We start from the raw sequence: 22,178 nt of genomic DNA on the forward strand, positions 1-22,178 counted from the left end.
CACATATGGGTCTTAATTGTTTTATATATTTAATTTTAACACTTATCTAACTTTTTTTAATGTTATTTTTCTTAAAAAGCCACAAAAACAATTTTTTGCACGAAAATAACAACTTTTGAGATTTTGCATTTGGCATACGTAGCCCCTGTGCATGGATCATTTGTGTCCGTTCGAGATTTGTAATCTCCAGTACTCGCGGCTGTACCAGCGGAATCTAACCAAGTTTTTCCCTGAAGTAGCTCTTTACTTGAAGTTTTTTTTCAGGTATTACAAATGGCACCACCTCTGCTGAGTTTCAAGATATTACAGGTAATAAATTTTGTCCGGACACAAATGACTCATGGACAGGGGCTGAGGGTTAATATATGAAAATTATGGGAACAAATGCCGACTAGACAATTACAAATCATATACAGGAAATGATATCAGCATTTCTGATGTTAAAGTCTGGATTTCTATCCACTATATATTCCAAAAAAATTGCATTGTGGCAGAAGCATTGTAAGTGTCACAATCGTTCTAGACAGGTATGTGTTCTCGAAAAATCGCCTTTTTCACAAAAGAATATAGCATATAAATATTGTACAATAAAGAATCTTCAGTGACTAGTGCATATATAACGTCTCATTCTAATCATTTCTTGTTACTCTGCCAAAAGTAGATTTATCCATTATCTTACTTGTTTTTTTAAACTGCTGCTTTTCTGTAAGAGCTGCTAGTTGATTGGCTTAAACCGAAACTCGGACCGATTTCTAGTATCGTGTACACAAGGCTTAACAACCGCCAAATTAGTAGATCGATCGCTCTGAGTTCGCCCCGTCACAAACTCTTATCTATTTTATTTTACTTATTATTACATGTATATTATAACGAAACGTGGAGTGCCTCTGAGAAAGGTTGACGTTCGAAACGCATGAACAATATAAACGATTATTATTATAATTGACAAGTGCCCGCCGATTGTGGTACGCGCGACCGGTGCGCATTGTGCTCACGTTGTACTCCTATCATTAAAATAAATTCTTGTTGCCAGCATCTTGCATTGTACGTTCATTGGTACAACAATATTATTATCAGATTTGATATTTATTATATTTAATTCTTTTTATTTCAGAAGAACTTGGACCTTCAGATATTTTCCCGGATAAGACAACCGAAAGTTTGATTGTACATGTAGACATTAAATTTTAATAATGTTCTGATCACAAAAGGTAATTTTATTTTCGCTTAATAAATATATATTGTTTTGCAATATTTTGTGTCAAGTTTTAAATCAAATGTACAGTGTTGCTACGACATACAGGACAGTATGACGGGTTGCCCATTCGTGCAGGCGCGCATGGTATTTTACAACTGCGTAGGCTTTGGCGCATTATATGTGAGTGATTATAATATGCCAAAGCCTACGCAACTGTGAACGACCTGCGCACTTGCACGAATGGGCAACCCGTCATGCTGACCTGTATGTCGGTACAACAACCGGTACATAAGCGATAATGCTGTAATTTGCTTACTTATATCATAAATAATTAATAATATTATTAACAATTAAATTCTATATTAATTAAAGTAAACCTTCAATTTAACCTGCAAAAAACGATATCGTAATCTATTGAAGAATTGACATTTTTTATTTAGAAACTGTACGTAATGACGTTCATAAGCGGAGTGAGTTATTCAACACAAGTCAATATATATTAGCAATTATAGTTGTACAAATATGCATTTTCTGGCCTTAAGATGTTCTGACTTTCCAAATTTTCTATTGGAACGTATTCTGACATACAATTTTTCATATTGTACACATTTATGCGAGTAATCGATTTTATTGTACTATCTTTTAAAAGATAGTGTGTAATAAAAAAGATAGATATGATGACAATAAAGTGGTACGATAAAAAAGACTATAACTTTAAGAAGTCATATTTCTGATATAAGTGCAGAATACTGCAGAATATCGTTACGTAACTTACGACAAAGACTACACTTTACAAAGATATTTTTTAACGTATATTCGACACAGTATTGGACTTACCTGCAACAAAATTTGGAAAATTTATAAGTGACGAGGCATTGACGAAAGAATATATGAATGCCATGAATATGAATATATGCTTAAAGAAAGACATATCTCCAAACGAAAGGAAAATCGTTTGGAGAAATGTTATTTCTTTATCTTATATTCATCTTGCTGCAATTTACGGGCTATACATGGCTTTCTTCCAGGCTAAATATCAATCCATTATATGGGGTATGTGTCATATTTAATTGTTTCTTTCCGCAATACTATAAAATTACTCTGTACTTTATCAAACCGTAATTTATAATTTATAGGTTTTGCTAGTAGCGTTGTCGCGGGCCTAGGCGTTACCGCTGGCGCTCATAGATTATGGGCCCATCGATCTTACAAGGCAAAATGGCCTATGAGATTTATCCTCATGATTTTTCAAACCATGGCTTTTCAAGTAAGTTACGCGTTAATTTTTCTCTTCTCACCAAAGAATGATAGTGTCGCACAGAATGACATATCTGAATAAACTAGAAATCAAAGCCCTGTACTGAGAAAAAAAAAATTTTAATCCAAAAAAATATTTATTAGGTGGCTCCTAATAGCATATTTACTTACTTTTTACACATATTTATTTAGAATTAGATATTTTTATTTAATTGAAATAAAAAGATCTAATTCTAAATAAATATGTGTAAAAAGTAAGTAAATATGCTATTAGGAGCCACCTAATAAATATTTTTTTGGATTAAAATATTTTTTTTCTCAGTGTGTACATTCTGTTTTCTTAATGAACTTTTTCGGCATAATTGTATCACCGTCCTCTGCATTACATTTTCCAGGATAACATTTATCAATGGGTCAGGGACCACCGAGTGCACCATAAATTTACCGACACCGACGCAGACCCGTATTGCGCGCGGAGAGGATTTTTCTTTTCGCATGTAGGGTGGCTTCTGATTCGTAAACATCCTGATGTCGCGAGCAAAGGTGCTACAATCGATTGCAGTGATCTGATGCAAGATCCAATCGTGGTATTTCAAAAAAAGTACGATGGGTACAGCTCGTTCTCGCGGAAACGAGACGTAGCCGATTAAACATGACTTTAGTTAATCATATCGTTGTTATTTTTGCATTAACATTTTCTTCCTCAGGTGGTACATGTATTTGATGCCAGTCTGCTGTTTTATTATACCAACATTAGTACCATGGTGGGCGTGGAATGAGAGTTTGTGGTATTCGTGGCATTTTGTAATATTCAGATATTGCATAAATTTGAATGCTGCATGGTCGGTGAATTCCGTGGCTCACATGTGGGGTATGAAACCATACGACAAGTACGTACTTGTGTCGTTTCTAATTTATCAAATATACATGTATTTTTATTAAAATTAATGAATTGTTTACAATAAAATAATAATAGTCCATATATTGATATGTAATATGTAATAGTCTATATATTGATATGTAACATTGAGCTGTCATTTAAAAACATTTACTTTATTATGCAGATCACTTAGTTCAGTCGACAATACTGGAGTTGCTATTGTAGCGCTTGGTGAAGGCTGGCATAACTATCATCACGTGTTTCCTTGGGACTACAAAACGGGGGAACTTGGAAATTACAAATTCAATATCACCACAATGTTTATCGACATTTGCGCTTATTTAGGTTTGGCTTACGACTTAAAGACCGCACCTGCTGACCTGATAAGGAAACAGGTTCTTCGAAGCGGCGAACGTAATATATAGGCACAGTTCCCCTAATTATGTGACATGGTTAAGAAAAACAAGGAAAAAGGAGGAAATAAATTTTTCCTTGTTTTTGTTAAGAAACATGTTAAGAAAAACCAAAGAAACACCAATACTATAAACTATTTTAATTATATTTGCACAAAAGGTATACGTATATTATTGTAAGTACTTGGAAAGTGTCTTTGTAAATATATCTTCAAAGTTTCGAAATATCCTTCCATTGATGTCTCTCCAATTCTCTACACTAATTTGTAAATTCACATTACTATAAAGTAATATGTATATCGTATACAGGGTGTCTGGTAATTACTGCGCATCTTGCAATCTTCAGATATTGCATAAATCAAGAGACACGATAGTATCTCGCGTTAAGTGTTTTGCGGCACGGGCAGCAAGATCGAAAGTGTCTCTATTATCTCAAGCATCGAGTTGGGCGGAGACACGATGGTTATATCTAAAAAACGGCTAAGCGGATGAAATTTTTAATAAACTTAATCGATTGCTTAGGGTCTTATTAATACAATTGTCATTATTTTTTTTTCTACATCGAATATTAAAGAAGAGTTTTCAATTTATATGCCAAAATCGAGTAATTTAAATTTAAGAAACGTCATCATCATCAACGTCGTCGTCCCGATGTCCGGCTATTATAATCAACATTTTAATACTCGCATACACCCTCACACACTCTCAAGCACCCTTCATACTCTTACTGACTTCCACCCACGCCATTTACCGGATCACCCTCACCCTCCCCCACCCACCCCAAACACCTTAATATACCCCGACACATCCCTAATGTAACCCAATACATTCTTACCCACCCAAACACATCACCACCCCACCCCACTTCTTATCCATCCAAGTACATTATCATCAATCTCCACTCTCTCAATCCATATTGATAACATACTTGTCATATGATTTCATATGTGAGCCCCATATGTGAGCCACGAAATTCACCGACCAAGTACTATTCAAGTTTATGCAATATCTGTATATTACAAGATGCCACGAACACCAAAAATAGTCTACGAGATATTTTATATTTTATGTCAAAATATGTCAGAATAAAATATAAAATATCTCGTATAAAACACACTATTAATTTTTTTGATAATTTATTACATATTACATATCTATCTTAATACCTTAATTTAATACCTTAATACCCTTAATATGTAGAATAATTAGAAGAATCATATTATGAAAAAAAAATCATACAATTCCATTAAAAAAAAGGCGATGATCTTTATGTGATCACCTTATGTGTATACTTAAAAAAATCGATTTTTTCTCGAAAATTAATTTTACTATTATTTGTCCCCCTTAATATCCTACAACTTTTGCGCTTATTTCATATTTTTTGAGACATTTACCTGGGGCATTTAAACTGGCATCGCCCTTGTTCCTAATTCCGCACCCTACGATATTAAGACTGTTATGTGTTGCATTTAGTGAGCAGTGGAAGCTGTTGAACAACACTGCTTTGGACGACCTTTTTTTGTTTCATTTCAATTAGAATTGTTATATAAAAATAAGTAGTGTGGCAGTTCGAGGTTTCGAAATTTCGCAAGAGGTTACGTTATTAATACAGCAAAAAAGATATGTATTAAGATCGAATTTCTGTCATGAAAACATGTGATATTGTGTTTAATTTTATTTCTAAATTAGAGATATTCGTTGCTAACCATTACCGTGATGCTTTAATCGGTTATGTTTCTTCCTTGTAATGTTCCTAATTCCGCCCTCTAGGAATGTTTATTATAACATTTTTCCCCAACTGGTTTGCCTCTGGTTTGCCTCTAGAATACCTCTGACGCTCCCTCAGCCTCCTGTCCAATGAGTAACAAAATCTTTTCCCGAGAGTAAATCGGCTAGGCGGGATGCTGACCACATCATACCACCCTATAGTTCGTGCATGTACATGCATAAATGTCTGTACTATATATTATTTTATTATAGTAGTAATATATAATTTTATAGAATTTTATAGAATATCAAGTAAAATTAAGTCAAAATAATTGTCGAGTTTAGTCGACACATTATCGATATTAATTGGCGCATGACGCGGCAAGAAAAATTAGCTAACGAAATAAGAGAATATCGGTTGATTGGTTGGCTGACTGTCTAATATCCCGATAGAAAGTTACAAAATACCGATCGATCCACCATAATTTCACAGGCGGAACCCATGCAATTCGCGTGTTTCGGCTTTTCAACCTTGCATTCGGTCAGTTTCAAGGAGACGAACGGGAGTCACGCCATTATATTTTGAGGCTCAATGCCACGCTCTCTATTTTCAGACGCGGAATCTAACCAGATAATGTAATCGTATGATTTTTAAAGACTACTTGTATTATTATATTTCAACATTTCCTTTTTCCGCTTATGAAACATATAATACATATTTGTTTATGAAAATTATCACTCCAAAGTAGGGGAGACCGGGGCTAAGCCGACACTATTTTTTCAAAGGCAATTTTTAATATTTAATTAAAATTTTTAGGCAAATTCAATGGTACATATTTAAAGAGTGTTTCTTCAGGTACAAAATTGATTCAGGAAGTTTTGCTGTACGTCGCTTTGTTTTGCCGCCAGGAAAGAAAAAGTGACGCGAAGACAAATTTTCGAATTGAAAAATGCCGGGGCAAACTCGACACCCCGCCGGGGCAAACTCAACACTTTGTCTGATCGACACAATTTGATCTGGAACTTATTTTTTACTGTCTGAAAATGAAAATACATTGTTTATTGTGTATTTAAAAAGTACAAAAATTCGGAATAAAGTAGCTAGAACAATCATTTGAAATAATGAGAACAAAAATTGTTGAACTTTCAATTATCTTCATCTAAACTCATGTCTGATTAATGCAGGTAAACTCGCGATCGGACGTGCGCATACATTTGTCATGAGCCATACGGCTGCATGACAAGCATCGTTTGTTACTGGGAGCCGACGAAACGGCGTGGTGTTGACTTTTGTTTTCACTTTTGTCACTTCAAAAACATGAAAATTTTGAAAATATCGATATCGGATTCATTAGAGCATCAAATTTCCCATCAAAATCACTTACCGGTAGATTCGCAAGAGTAAAGCTCGATGAAAGAGTAGACATTTTCGAGAGATCAGAAAATTACTTTCACTATCAAAAATGCTTATGTCGCGTTGAATGTTACCAAATTAATACTGGCACATAAAGACGCATTACAGTATTTCTACGATAGATTCAACCTAGTGTCTTTGCAAATGTATAATTAGGATTATAGCAACATATTCCCCTCGTAAGTTTGTATCGTTTATTCTATCGATATTTGATTTTCAAATATATATAATCAAATCAGGGCGGGGTGATATGTAATAACACTTTCTCTTTTTCAAGATATTACTTGAAAAGCGAGAGTGAGTGTCGCGGGGCAGAACGTATTGTTGAGATTGATATTACATAAACTCGATACTTCAAAATGCGGTCAATTACACTTGATCCTCGTACGCGAGCAATCTCGTACAATTTATGCGTTCACAGAAAATGCAATTTCGATTGGAAATATTTCGATAGTATAATCCGTAAAGAAACTTACATCCGTTCATTAACTTTAATGACTGATGATCAAGTATGCGTTATGATACTCTACAAGGTTTTCGATTCTTTGCTTTCGTAAGCGATAATTTAACCTCTTAAAATATATTAAAAACGCATTTAATCATACATTAATAAAAACTCAGGAAATATTTTAATAATACTTTTTTTTTAATTGTAAAATATAGCACTTGTATTTATTTTAGTGACTTTTGCAATTGATCATTAGGCATCGAAATACCTACACTCCAAGTAGATATATCTAAGTTTCTAACAGACACATAAGTAGACTTAAATTTTCAAGTTGCAGATTAATTTTGGAATGTATAAAGTATGTGCTTATAGGGTAGTTACACGGGACGTGCGTGACATGGGAGTTGCAAAACCTGTCATGTTAGTGGTCCAATACTGGATTTAAAATGACTCTCGTTGCGAGAGAAAGACTGAACGACACGGCGTAGATAAAATAGCTTGTTTTTTTTGCGACTCTGCGACTGGGAGTCGAGACGGTGGCCAGTGATAAGAACGAGCGCACTCGTCGAATTATTTGAAACGGTGCTCCTGCGTGTAATTTCTCTTTCATCGCCCCGATCTATACCTATCGCCACAGTTTTACATAATATCTCACCTTAGAAATCCGGCACACCAGTTTCACAAAACCGATTCGATTTTTTCGTCGGGACAAGTTACGTAATTGTCGTATCGGCTGCCAATTTCCAAGCGACATTTATTCTGTTCATTCGAGAAGATGTCATCGGGCAACGAGGGATTTTCCCAACCGTTTCCCCCGATTCCCGAACCGTTCCGTTTTTAACAGTGTACACAACCGGTAGAAATGATATGTTTTTCCGAACAGTTTGATTCGAGCGTTACGCTCTTAATGATGAAATTCTATCCGTAATCGATCCGCGGATCAACCAACCGAGCGACGGAGTCGCGATTTTTCAGATTCTCGAGAAACCAAAGCGAGCAGGCTGGTGGGGAATATTTAGATGATATATAAGGTGCTGTAATGAGACAAGGCGACCGTACGTACGTACAGGAGTCGAATAGATAGTGAAAGTCCCCCGGAGCGCACAGGAGTGCAGAGGGTGGAGGCGGGGGTTGACAGGAACGAAGGGGTTCCAGGCTCCAGTAAGGTATATGAGGGCCTCAGTTCGAACAATCGCCGGTACTCTAGCCTCGCTGCCTACTTATACTTGTATTCACACACACTAACACAACCACCGACCGCCAGAAAACACGATGCGCATCCTCGCGACAGTACGTACCTATCTGAGTGCATCAGCAGCATCATCGTCGTCTCATCATTGTTTTCCTCGCGTAGTCGCCTCTCGCAGATCTTTACCTCGAAAAGAGAAAATATGAAAGAACCCACCTTCGAATGCGAGCGTGAGAACGGAAATCGCGTGTATGATGTGATTGTGGCTGTGACCAATGCATATCTGTATCGCGAGTTTGGAAAATTGACGCTGGCTAAAAACCCTGAAGAATTTTTTTCTTCCTTCATTTTCATTTATCCTGTCTTTATCAACTATAAGTCTTTAAACTTCTTTTGACTTTCCATTCTCTGTGTTTCTATGCTCGTTAGCAATATGGACTGTTATAAATCTACCGAATTATTGCAATAAAGAATCGCATCGCAATTTTATTGTAGAAGTTATATCTAAAAAAGAAATCTCAAGATCGTGATCGAAGAACAATGCTTATAGCCGCGATTAGATAAGTCTTGTTCTCTTCTCAATTTATTAACGTTTCATCTTGTTTGTCTTTTTACCATTTAAGAATCATGACTCTAATTGTTGCTCGTTGAAATCGTTTTTTATGTTGTACTACTGTCTTGTGTCGTGATTAAGCGCGGAAATATGAATTGCCAACGTCGATTCAATTGTTGACGCAATTAAGGGCGAAGAAAAAGTTTATTATGAAAAAAAGACGGATATCTTATGATTTTCGGTCTTCTACTTAGCGACGATGCACGTCGTCGAACTTTATAGTAGTCACGTTCATCTACTTTCAAAACCTGAAGACGACCTTATAATGTGAGTTTACATAAAAGAGATCTAGAAGTACTTATATGAGACTGATACTGTAGAACTTTAACGAGAGATATTCATTCGCAAGCTAAAATTTCCTATACTGTTAAATAAGGATCAATATTTTTTTTGTATTTTTAGCACTGATCACAGTGATCACGAACTGGGGTGCATCGGTATTTATGACTGCCAGTGCTCATAGATTTTGATCTCATCGATCGTACAGAACTAATCTACTATATAGCTATTTAGGCTTCATTCCTTTCGTCTATTACTCTTTGAGCGCAGAGGTAATAATCAAACAATTAAGCTTGTTCATTATACAAATTGAAATGCAGTTTATTATAAGAGTCTACTTTGACAATAATATTGTTCTTACCTTGTATTAAATTTCAAATCGAAGTTAATTTAACTCCACACGTTTAAACTACATTTTTATATTGGAATATTAAATCAAAGAAGCTATATAATAACCGAAAGAATTCGTCCAGTTAATTTTTTCAAGTCGATTCCTTCAAGAACCAACAGTTAGACGCGATGTGTCTAGCTATTATTTGATTCGGACGCGACTATTTTCAAGTGGGAAGACATTAATGATCTGACAAGGAGCTTCGCTCGTTCGCTGTTAGACGCATATCGATTGACCGTTACGATGGCACGTATATACCAAGCAGACTGCTCGCAAATCGACCGGAGGAAAGGCGCCCCGGAAACAGTTGGCCACTAAAGTTGCGAGGAAGAGTGCCCCGGCCACCGGTGGTGTAAACAAAATCTCACCGTTACAGGTCCGGCACCGTGGTCCTTCGTGAAATCCGTCGTTACCAGAAAAGTACGGAATTATTGATCCGTAAATTGCCATTCCAGTGACTCGTTCGTGAGATCGCTCAGGATTTCGAGACTGACCTCCGCTTCCAAAGTTCTGCTGTGATGGCTCTCCAGGAAGCTAGCGAGGCGTACCTCGTGGATCTTTTCGAAGACACGAACTTGTGCGCTATTCACGCTAAGCGAGTCACCATCATGCCGAAAGATATCCAACTGGCACGTTGTATTCGTGGCGAGCGAGATTAAGCGCAACAGTTTTATATAAAACAATTGTCATCGTATGTACAGACAAGAACAATAGAACTTACGGACAATAGAATCTACCTAAGTCGCGGAGGGAGAAGGAAAGCGTTTAATTTCAGCAACTTCCCTAGGACCTTGTACTTTCTTTATTCGCTCAATTTATTGCAATCTCATTTGTAGAAAACAAAGGCAGGCGTTGATTAAATAATAAATAAAACATTTTGATCTTATTTTATTTAAAAAAAAAAACAGAGAAAATGAATTAAATTCGAGCAAAGCAGGTATTGAAGAACTAAAATTCTATTCAAATCAGAAAAAACGTTTTGCCTATGGATTAGGGCAGAAATCGGCAAGGTTAGTATGACTTTGCTCTTCCTTTATTCAAAAGAAGAGCAAATGTTTAATTCTTTGCTGATTTCAGGAGGGGCAAATGCCTTCTCTTGTCCCCCCCTCCCTGTGGAGGGATTATGAATTAATTGCAATAAGCGCATTGTGGCAGAAGCATTATAAATGTCACAAATGTTCTAGGTAAGTTAATGTATAATTCATATTTGTATAAAGCTAAAAAATTATAATGTTAATATATGAAAATTATGGGAACAAATGCCGACTATACAATTACAATTACATATACATAAAATGATACTAGCATTTTTGTAATGACGTTAAAGTCTGAATAATATATTTCTACGCACTATATATATCAATGTAAAAAAATTTCATTGTGGCAGAAGCATTTGGAAGTGTCACAGTCATTCTAGGCAGGTAAGTGTTCCCGAAAAATCGCTTTTTTTCACAAAAGAATATAGCATATAAATATTGTGCAATAAAGAATCTTCAGTGACCAGTGCATATATCGCTTTGCTGCAACAATGACATAACTCAAAAATTGTAATTTTTGAACTGTTTGCAAAAGAAGAGTAAAAATTCAATACACTGAATAAAGAGCTAATATATAGCTAGATATTTTTGTTCCTCTACAATCAGTTATTGCACCAAAATAGCTTTTAAAAGTATAATATTAAAAATTTTAATGATTCGAAACATTAACACTTATTTTTTGGAAAATTTTGTCTTTTGAGTTATGTCATTGTTGTAGCAAATGAGCGATATAACGTCTTAATCTAATCATTTCTTGTTTCTCCGCCAAAGTATATTTATCCATTATCTTACTTGTTTTTTAAGTACGTAATTAAGAGAGCTTAGTTCTCGCGATTCAAGATTATGTACTATTGACCCTATGTTAATTTTATCTTAATTATTACAGTGAGAAAATAAATTTCTTTGTTTCAACAAACGCATAGAAAAATTATTAAATAACATCCCTTACACATACACTAACTAAATTTTAATTTTTGATAGGATTCTATTTTATTTTGTCAACATAATTTTTCTGTTGTTTGAATTTTCACAAATTTTTATTAGAATAAACCCCTGAGACAACCTTTTTCTTCGCCAGTAATAATTGACTAAGAAAATGGTTTAATTCGACCCAACTGGCCACTTATTAATATAATATTCAAATATACGTGTATTTGAATACTATATTAATAAGTAACCAGTTAGGTTTCTTTTTATTAAACCATCTCTTTTACAATTATAATATCATCATACATTTAAGTGTTAAAGTTTTATATTCCATATTTTTAAAAACTTAAAGGCCGGTATTCATAGGCTGCGGTCCAATTCACGCTTACAGCGCTGAAAGCATCGCTCTATCTTCGTTTGATATTCGATGTGCAACGAAGACAGAAGATGCTTACAGCGCTGTGAGCGTGAATCGGACCGCAGCCCTAGTCGAATCTTATATTTAAGACCGTCTTAAATATGATCTTAAGATATTATGAACCAATCACAGAGCCGTATTAGCATCTTAAGACATTTCTTAAAATAAGAACCGACTATGAATACCGGCCTTAATCTATTACAATATGTTTCGAAAAACGCTATCACTCGACGAGCATGACAATTTTTGTACAGACATAGAGACGAGTAAAAAAAAACAAACAAAAATAAATAATAAAATAGATTAAGTCTTTAGTCAATACTTAAATAACTATACTTTACGAAAATATTTTTAACGTATATTTGATACAGTATGGTGTCGGACTTATCTGAAATGTCTGCAACAAAATTCGGAAAATTTATAAGTGACAAGGCATTGACAAAAGAATCATACAAAACCGATTATGAATGGAAAATTATTTGGCAAAATGTCATTATTTTTGCCTATACCTATCTTGCTGGCTTTTACGGGCTATACATGCTTTGCTTCCAAGCTAAATATCAGTCGGTTATATGGCGTATGTATTATATTTAAATATTTCTTCCCGTAATGCTAGATTACCCTCCACTTTATCAAACCGTAATTTATAATTTATAGTTCTTGTTTTTGGTTTCGCCGCGGGCATGGGCGTCACCGCTGGTGCTCATAGATTATGGGCCCATCGATCTTACAAGGCAAAATGGCCCATAAGATTTATCCTCATGATTTTTCAGACCATCGCCTTTCAAGTAAGTTTAACTTTTCTCCTCTCGCTTAAAATAGACTATATATAGGGCCCTGTACATTCTGTTTTCTTAATAAAATTTTTTAGCATAATTGTATCACCGTTCTCTGCATTACATTTTCTAGGAAAGCATTTATAAGTGGGCCAGGGACCATCGAGTGCACCATAAATTTACCGACACCGACGCGGACCCGTATAACTCGCGCAGAGGATTCTTTTTTTCGCATATAGGGTGGCTTCTGATTCGACATCATCCTGATGTCGCGAGCAAAGGTGCTACAATCGATTGCAGTGATCTGATGCAAGATCCATTCGTGGTATTTCAAAAAAAGTATGATGGGTACAGTTTGTTTTCGCGGAAACGAGACTTAGCCGATTAAACATGATTTTAGTTGATCTCTGTTATTTTGCATTAACATTTTCTTCTTTAGGTGGTACCCATATTTGATGTTACTCTGCTGTTTTATCATACCAACGTTAGTACCATGGTGGGCATGGAATGAGAGTTTGTGGTGTTCGTGGAATCTTGTGGTCTGCAGATATTTGATAGGCTTGAATGCTGCTTTTTCGGTGAATTCCGTGGCTCACATGTGGGGTATGAAACCATACGACAAGTATGTACTTGTGCCATTTCTGATTTATCAGATATACACGTATTTCTATTAAATTATTGTTAAAATTAATGATACCGCTTATCTTATCAACCTGAATGTGCTTTTGCACATATAAAAGTTAAATACACTAAACTTTTTTTCTAGGCTTTCAATCTTAGTTCTAATTGCACGATATTGTTCTTAAATATTTTCCCTAGGTTGTACGTATCTCATTTTGTATATATAAACTGCAGTATTTTTGTATTAAGCAAATATTGTCGTCAGTGACAGCTCTATGTGCTCAATTTTTTAATTTTTTTTTGTTTTTGATGTAAAATCGACCAGACCGACCTACATTTTTGTGCGTACTTTAATTCTGTAAAAGAATTTTGTAATTCCGTAAAGCCAATTAAAAGTTTAATGCATTTAACTAAATGTCGGTAACGACTGCCACTATAAGATCCCCTTAAAAGTTGTATGCTTTTAACTAAATGTCGGTAATTACTGCGCCACTATAGGATCCCCTTAAGACCCCTTGGGGTAAAGAAAGTATCTTTATCTATTAGGATATGTAATATTTGTGTTGTTATTTAAAAACATTTACTTTATTAAACAGATCACTTAGTTCCGCCAACAATACTGGAGTTGCTATCGTAGCGTTTGGTGAAGGCTGGCATAATTATCATCACGTGTTTCCTTGGGACTACAAAACGGCTGAACTTGGAAATTATGCACTCAATTGTACCACAGCTTTCATTGATTTTTGCGCTTATTTAGGTTTGGCTTACGACTTAAAGACCGTACCTGCTGACATAATAAAGAAACGCGTTCTTCGAAGTGGCGAACATTGATAACGTAATATATGTATACATTGATTATATAGAGGGTAATTGAGGAAGAATCTGCTATATTTTCCGGGAAGTGTGTGTAATAGTACTGAGAATTCTAAGCAAAAAGGATTATATGAACATGGTCCTATTCCTAACGATTACCGAGATATTCTGGTTATAACGTGAAAAGAGCACCATGCGTATGGAGGGATAGAAATGAAAGACAATTTTTTCGGTTTTTTGCATATATCTTGTGAAATATTGATTTTATTGAAAAAAATAGTTATTATCAAGATAAAAGCTTATTAAATTGTCTACAGAAAAGTATTATTCAATTTTTTTTATAACTATAATAGTTTTCGAAAAAATGGGCTGCATTGATATTGATATTGATTGCTATTGATAGCTTTGTCTACTTTTAATCCTTAGCAGCGTTTTTCTGTAAAAGTTTCTTATGATTTGTTATACGTGCAATATTTTATTTTTATCATAAGACATGTAAACTTTTTTTAATTCTTTTCTAATAGAAATATAATATATGTTCCAATGTAGAAATATACATACATATATAGTATGGTACTAAGCAATATATACCAAAAACGTTTATAAGAAATTTTTAGTTTATTATGTTAACTAAATTTATTCATTACCTAAGTTTATTCGTTAACTAAGTTGATTTACGTTTAATGTTGATTTACTGCTATATGATTTTAAGTTACCTGTCATATAAATTTAAGAACAAAGCTTAAATCTGATTAAAAAACCTTATGCAATATATTTATGTCTTTATATTTTGTCTCTTTTTCAATGTAATTTAGTTTTAATATTATTTTAATTTTGCATTTATATTACTGTAGACTCTGTAGAGGGAATTATTTACTTTGACATCAAACAGACATCAAAATAACGTCAAAATAACAGTCATAATCACCGTCAAGGTATGGGACGTTTTGCAGTCATGATGCCATCATTTTGTCATCATTTTGATCACTCTTTTTGATATCATATCCCTCGACAGTTTGATGGCAATTTGACATCACTTTGACTAGGTTGTTTTCGCTGGGTATGCATTTCTGAAATTATTTTCGTTTTCGGTATAAAATCGACCGCCGCGTCGTGGAAAGCATTAGCGCGTATACTTTAACTTTAAAAAAGAATTTTTAAATCCATAAAGCCAATAAAAAGATATGCGTTTAGTAAAAATGTCGGTATTACAAACGGCTTTAGAATCCCCTTAAAGCCCTCAACGCCTCCACCCATAAAAAAATTGTCTCCACTATATGATGTTTCCCTTTGTACTAAACACACTTTGTCGTAAACTAGTTTTTCATATGTCTTTAAATTATGTGATTTCTGAACTTGGGCAGAAATTACGCTAATAATACGGTCACTTCATACGAATCACCCTGTATTATCTCAAAATATGAGTGTTTTTCACATACAATAATTTTGCTACATTGCACTTCAACTTAACCAAATAATCATAAAATGCGTGATTAAAAAATCTAATTGTTCTTGTTATATACGAAACTAATTGTGAATTATGGTTTGGAATTATAATAATGACGAAATTTGCGATATTTTGCGTATTATTAATATAACAGTATTAATTAGATGTGAGTAGTAATATTGAGTCATTGAAATATTTATAAAACTACTTGTGTCAATTTATACAAATGCGAATTCAAGCATACATTTTTATATGGAGCAATGTGCTGACAATGCCATTTATAAAAGTGCATAGCGTTGCAACCTGATGGCAAAACATTTCAGTCGTCGTGATTCGAATACGTGATTAAGAACTATAAATGTTGGATAAACGATACGAGTGCTTTCTCTCTACGGTGAATTAGAAATATTTTACGAATCCATATAATTTTCTTAAAAGACTCGTGTGTGTTCATTTAACTGTGCAAATAAATATTTCGCGTGAATTGTTATTACATAAGCGCGTTCGAGAGAAACATTTACATCGATATTTGAGCCTCGTACTCTTAAAAATAGAACTCTGAGTGTGAATAATATTCTACAATTATTTGTTTCGATAACAATAATTGCTCCGGTAATTACTTTATGGATAATTGTTACGATAACTAATTGTGTAAAGATATCAGTTATCTTACAAGTATAGATAAATCTTCATTCCTGCAGTTTAAAAAGGTAGAATATATATAAGGAGGAATGTTAAGAATATTGGAGAATAAATTATTTTTGATATCATGTTCCATTAAGTATTACAATGTGTCATTTCTTATGTCGTGTGAGCAAGAAGTTTAATCTTCAATTGTTGGTTTGAAGAGAGAAGAAGAGTCTACTGTTTGTCGGTAGCGTGAAGCTGATATTTTAAATTCTCGGCCCAGCAATTCGAAGACAAAGATGGCACCAAATATTTCAAGCACAAATCCAAAAATACTTACGGAGAAAGTTATTCAAAAGGAAGACTCTTCCGCTGCTATGAAGATACACGATGAAAATGGCATACAAAATAAAAGTGAAATCTATACAAAACCTGAAGGCTGGTTCAAAACGGAACTAAAGTGGCTTAATATAATATTTATTAGTTTTCTCCATTTATACTTCGTATATGCCTGTTTTACTTTTAAATTTTTCGAAAATCTGAAGACGACCGCTTGGAGTGAGTATTCTTTGGAAAATTCTTTTGTTAATTTGGTTTTTATTGATATTCTGGAAATAGCACATAAAAAAAGTGAAATTTAGTCCATTATATAGGAGAGATTAATCATTTCTTATAATTCTTTATAGGTATAAATGTTTTAAACGTAACAATTTGATTAAAATTATATCTCACCTTTATTAAAAATGTTTCTAACAACTTCTGAAATGAACGACGGTTGATTGAAAGCCGACCGATTAGACCTACGCGAGTGAAAAGAGCACGCAATAGAAACAGCAGATAAAAGACTGCTATTTCCTAATTTTTATATCATAATATCGATTTCGTCATAAGTCATCGCGAATTGTCAAATGTCGCGGTGGTTACAAAACACTTCAAAGTATAAATTCAATTTCCACTCTTCGAATCACTCTGAGAAATATCAAAATTGACAGCAAATTGAGCTAAGTAGAGCAATTTCGATTTTTATACGCCTCTTATTGTTTTTCTAAGTCTCTTGTTTTTCAGTTAATATAAACTATCGTAACTGAAAATAAAGTATTATAATAGATCGATTATGTAAAAATTATAAGTGACTTACATGACGCTCGCGAGAAATACGAATAGTTAGGTATGCACGATTTTATAAGCATTTCTAACGATTTTTAATTGCCCCGGCTCTTTTTGTTTCAAGTATATGGCATGGCTCTGATAGGAGGGCTAGGCGTCACCGCTGGTGCTCATCGTTTATGGAGTCACCAAGCTTACAAGGCAAAATGGCCACTTAGAATTATACTTGTCGTTTTCTACGCTTCGTCCGGCATGGTAGGTAGACGAACGTTTATAATTCCCATTTCGTGCGTTGGAAAACTGAAGTATTTTTCTATACAATTGCCTTCTTTCAGAATAACCTGTATGACTGGGTGCGAGATCATCGGGTACACCACAAGTGTACAGATACAGACGCAGATCCGCACAATAGTAGGCGAGGATTCTTTTTTTCCCATGTCGGTTGGTTGATGCTAAAGAAACATCCGGAGGTGATCCGAAAGGGTCATCAGATCGATATGAGCGATATATTGGCCGATCCTATCGCCACATTTAGTTGCAAGTAAGTCTGCGTAAAGAATGAATAATGAAATACGCAAGATCGTTTCATATTGGAAAAGATAAAAGAAAACAAGAGGAAATTTATTCACTCTTATTTGATTTATCTCGGAAATGCGTATTTATCATTTTGATATCTCTCCACAGTTTTCTTTTAAAAATCTCTCTTTTATGCAGATTTTCTTTCACAAAATATACGATATATATAATGTGTGACAATATAATATAAAAAACCTGCATGGTGTAATTAATTTATTATAATATTTCGCAGATATTTCAATATATTTAAATTTATCTTCGCTTTCCTGCTTCCGGTGATGGTACCTGTGTATGGATGGAATGAGACTTGGTATAGAGCCTTCATATCGCAGATTATTCTTCGTTATACTATCATTTTAAATGGTACATGGAGCGTCAACAGTGCGGCTCATATCTGGGGCTCAAAGCCATACGATTCGTAAGCACATAATTAAGATCCAAATTATTCACAATTATTCATATATTTAACAAACTTGATCGAAAGAAATTTCGAGAAGCTTGCGCTATTCTGTGTCGCCTACGAGTAATTTTCCCTCGTTTATTTTGATGGCAGGTACATAAATCCAACAGAAAATCGATGGGTTAGCATTCTAACGAACGGCGAAGGATGGCACAATTACCATCATGTCTTCCCGTGGGACTACAAGGCTGCCGAGTTACAATATTCCAAGCTCGCAACTACAAATTTTATCGATTTCTTCGCGAAAATCGGGTGGGCGTACGATCTCAAACAACCATCGCAGGAGCTCGTGAAGACCATCGCGATGAAAAAGGGTGACGGGAGTCATCCCTTGTGGAGTGCTGTGCCGTATCCAGCCAGTAAAATTGAATAATAAAAATGATTAACAATAAGAGTGGTCTCATTTTCACGATAAAAAATTTCTTTGGATCAATTAACAGCTGTAAATGCAATATGATTATGACAATTTATATGCGTTTATCAATATAACATAAACTTATACGTTTTTGTTTTTTTTAAGAATGCAATATTTCCTTATAGACTATTTGACAATTATGTAATAAACTCTGCATTTTTCATTATTCCTTTGATTTCAGGTAGTTTTAAAAAGAAACGTTAATGAATACATATTACAATAGCATATTGTAACAGCATGTTTCGTCTATGTCATAATTAATAACTTATCTTTAATTATTATGTAACTAATAAAATTAATTCAAATATTGATACCTATTTGGTTGTTGTTTGTAATGACGAAGTATTTGGGATATTATTATAATACATGATTATAATTTCACCTTCGTTTATTGCTTCCGCGTGCTTTATTTCCTATCGGTACAAGGAAAATGTTCATATCTTCAGTCGGACATAATTCAAATATTGATACCTATTTGGTTGTTGTTTGTAATGGCGAAGTATTTGGGATATTATTATAATACATGATTATATAATTTCACCTTCGTTTATTGCTTCCGCGTGCTTTATTTCCTATCGGTACAAGGAAAATGCTCATATCTTCAGTCGGACATAATTTGACCTTACCGGATAAATATATTTTAGTTTTGTTCTTACGCCTAATAAAGAATAAGGTATGCCACTGAATATAAGTTCTCGTGTCCTAATGTAATTTCCCGTTCCCTCTAAATAATAGCCCGTGCCATTACGCTTCCGGATTATTCCATGCACATACATATACGTTTGAGTGGTAATAAAACTGAAATTTATCGATCATTTCAGTCGGACCGAAGTGTGTGTGCGAGGAATATCGTGGATATACTTAACTACGTTTTTTCGGATATTTTCAAATAGATTATATTAGTAAAAGGTAACTTTATTTTCGCTTAATATATATATTATTTTGCAACTGATATTTTATAGTTAAAGGAAGATATGTTAAAAATGAACAATTTTTCACCCACGCGAGTAATCGATTTTATTATACTATCTTTAAAAGATAGTGTGTAATAAAAAAGATAAAATATAAATTACTGTAAAGTACATGATGACAATAAAATGGTACGATAAAAAAGACTATAACTTTAAGAAGTTGTCATATTTCTGATATAAGTGCAGAATACAGCAGAATATCGTTACGTATTTATAATTTATAGTTACTGCTGTTGGCTTTGCCGCGGGTCTAAGCATCACTGCTGGCGATCATAGATTATGGGCCCATCGATTTTACAAAGCAAAATGGCCCACGAGATTTATCCTTATATATGATTTTTCAAACCATCGCTTATTATCAAGTAAGTTTCGCGTTAACTTTTCTCCTCTCGCCAAAGTGTCGCACAGGATGACATCTGAATAAACTAGAAATCCAAGCCCTATACAGTCTATTTTCTTAATGTAATTTTGCAGCATAATTGTGTATCATCGTTCTCTACATTAAATTTTCCAGGAAAACATTCATAAGTGGGTCAGAGACTACCTATCTAGACTACCGAGTGCACTATATAAATTTACCGACACCGACGCGGACGCGCGCAGATTGAAAGAGAGGATTCTTCTCGCATATTGGTTGGCTTCTGGTTCGTAAACATCCTGATATCACGAGCAAAGGTGCTACAAACGATTGCAGTGATTTCGAGCAAGATTCATTCGTGGTATTTCAAAAAAGGTACGATGGAGCTTATTTTCGCGTAAACAAGACTTAAGTACCCGAATAGATATGACTTTAGTTGATCCCACCGTTATTTTGCATTCACATTTTCTTTCTTAGGTGGCACATGTATTTGATGTTGCTCTGCTGTTTTATCATACCAACATTAGTACCGTGGTATAAGGTATGGAATAAGAATTGTGCAGGTGTTCGTGGCATCTTGCAGGCTGCAGATATATTGCACATAAGTAAACTAATAAACTTGAATGTTATTTAATCGGTGGATTCCGCAGCTTACATATGGAGTATAAAACTATACAATAAGTACGTACTTGTGCTTTCTGATTCATCAAATATACATATGTATTTTTATAAAATATTAATGAACTGTTTATGTAAGATATGTATATTTGATAAGTCAGAAACAGTAGAAGTACGTACTTATCGTATGCATACCTCAGATGTGAGTCACGGAATTCACCGACCAAGTAATGTTCAAATTTATGCAATATCTGTGAGATACACAGTAATTACCAGACACCCTGTATACGATGTACATATTACTTTATAGTAATGTGAATTTACAAATTAGTGTGGAGAATTCGAGAGACATCAATGGAAGGAAATTTCTATGCGAAACAAATAACCATGCAAATGTTTCATGTGCATGCGTGAAATTTGTGTAATTAAAGGTCAAGTTCAATTTAAAATATAAATAAATACATGTGCGTAGAATTAAGTAGAATTAAGATTTGCATATACTCTATAGATGCTTATTTAGCAACGCCAAGTTTTTTTGGACGAAATATTCTGTGTTATTTAATAGACATAGAGGAAAGTCCCTTATTATGAGATAGGATCCTAATATGAGATGGCGGAGTTTTTTCATGGTGGGTTCAACAGATGGGGCCTATATAGGGCCTTTTAGCTTAACATATCTCATATTAGGATCCTGTCTCATAATAGGGGACTTTCCTCTAATAATAAAAGAATTAAATATTATGGTAAACGCGAACACTTGGCGCCCGATTGTGCGTAGCTATTGTGCGAAACAATGTTGTTTTAATATATTTTCGTCATAAAAGTAGTGATATCAGACATCGTGCCAAGTGACATATTATAAAATTTAATCCTTTCTCACATAAATAATTTAATTCTTCTATCGTACTTAATAGAATAATAAAATATTTAATGTAAAAGAACTTATTAATGAGCATAAAAAATTGTGTTTACCATGATATTTAATTCTTTTATTATTATGCCTATTAAAATAACAGAATATTTCGTCCAAAAAAACTTGGCGTTGCTAAATAAGTATCTATATATGCAAATCTTAATTCTACTTCGCACAAGTGTCTATTTACATTTTAAATCAAACTCGACACAGTGAATTTATTATGCAAACTTTACGTATGCACATGAAACATTTGCATGGTTATTTGTTTCGTAACATTAAGTTTTTTTTATGGTAAACACAGT

The 22,178-nt window shown here is 34.1% G+C and overlaps 1 protein-coding gene and 2 pseudogenes across 1 annotated transcript; all 3 read left to right on the forward strand.

The window, feature by feature from the left end:
* Positions 1-479: 479 nt before the first annotated feature.
* LOC139776884 (uncharacterized) lies at positions 480-15,155 on the forward strand (annotated as a pseudogene).
* Positions 15,156-15,301: 146 nt separating this feature from the next.
* On the forward strand, positions 15,302-19,330 carry LOC139776832 (acyl-CoA Delta-9 desaturase-like). The gene is made up of 6 exons (XM_071713807.1): positions 15,302-16,440; positions 16,677-17,013; positions 17,687-17,817; positions 17,898-18,103; positions 18,371-18,556; positions 18,692-19,330. Exons 2-6 carry the CDS (start codon positions 16,755-16,757, stop codon positions 18,969-18,971), a joined length of 1,062 nt encoding a protein of 353 aa, XP_071569908.1. The 5' UTR covers positions 15,302-16,440; positions 16,677-16,754; the 3' UTR covers positions 18,972-19,330.
* Positions 19,331-19,777: 447 nt separating this feature from the next.
* On the forward strand, positions 19,778-20,882 carry LOC139776889 (acyl-CoA Delta-9 desaturase-like; annotated as a pseudogene).
* Positions 20,883-22,178: the final 1,296 nt, after the last annotated feature.

Source organism: Temnothorax nylanderi, unplaced genomic scaffold, assembly GCF_030848795.1.
Source record: "Temnothorax nylanderi isolate EJ_2023f unplaced genomic scaffold, tnyl_v1.0 TNYL_tig0005_pilon, whole genome shotgun sequence".
In the NCBI taxonomy this organism is placed as follows: domain Eukaryota; kingdom Metazoa; phylum Arthropoda; class Insecta; order Hymenoptera; family Formicidae; genus Temnothorax; species Temnothorax nylanderi.

Bases quoted from the DNA above. Each gene is read 5' to 3' on its own strand.
- LOC139776832 (XM_071713807.1), top strand. From the start codon at position 16,755: ATGGCACCAAATATTTCAAGCACAAATCCAAAAATACTTACGGAGAAA. The intron at 18,104-18,370 runs GTAAGTCTGCGT...AATATTTCGCAG, and splicing joins ATCGCCACATTTAGTTGCAA to ATATTTCAATATATTTAAAT. The intron at 18,557-18,691 runs GTAAGCACATAA...TTTTGATGGCAG, and splicing joins GGCTCAAAGCCATACGATTC to GTACATAAATCCAACAGAAA.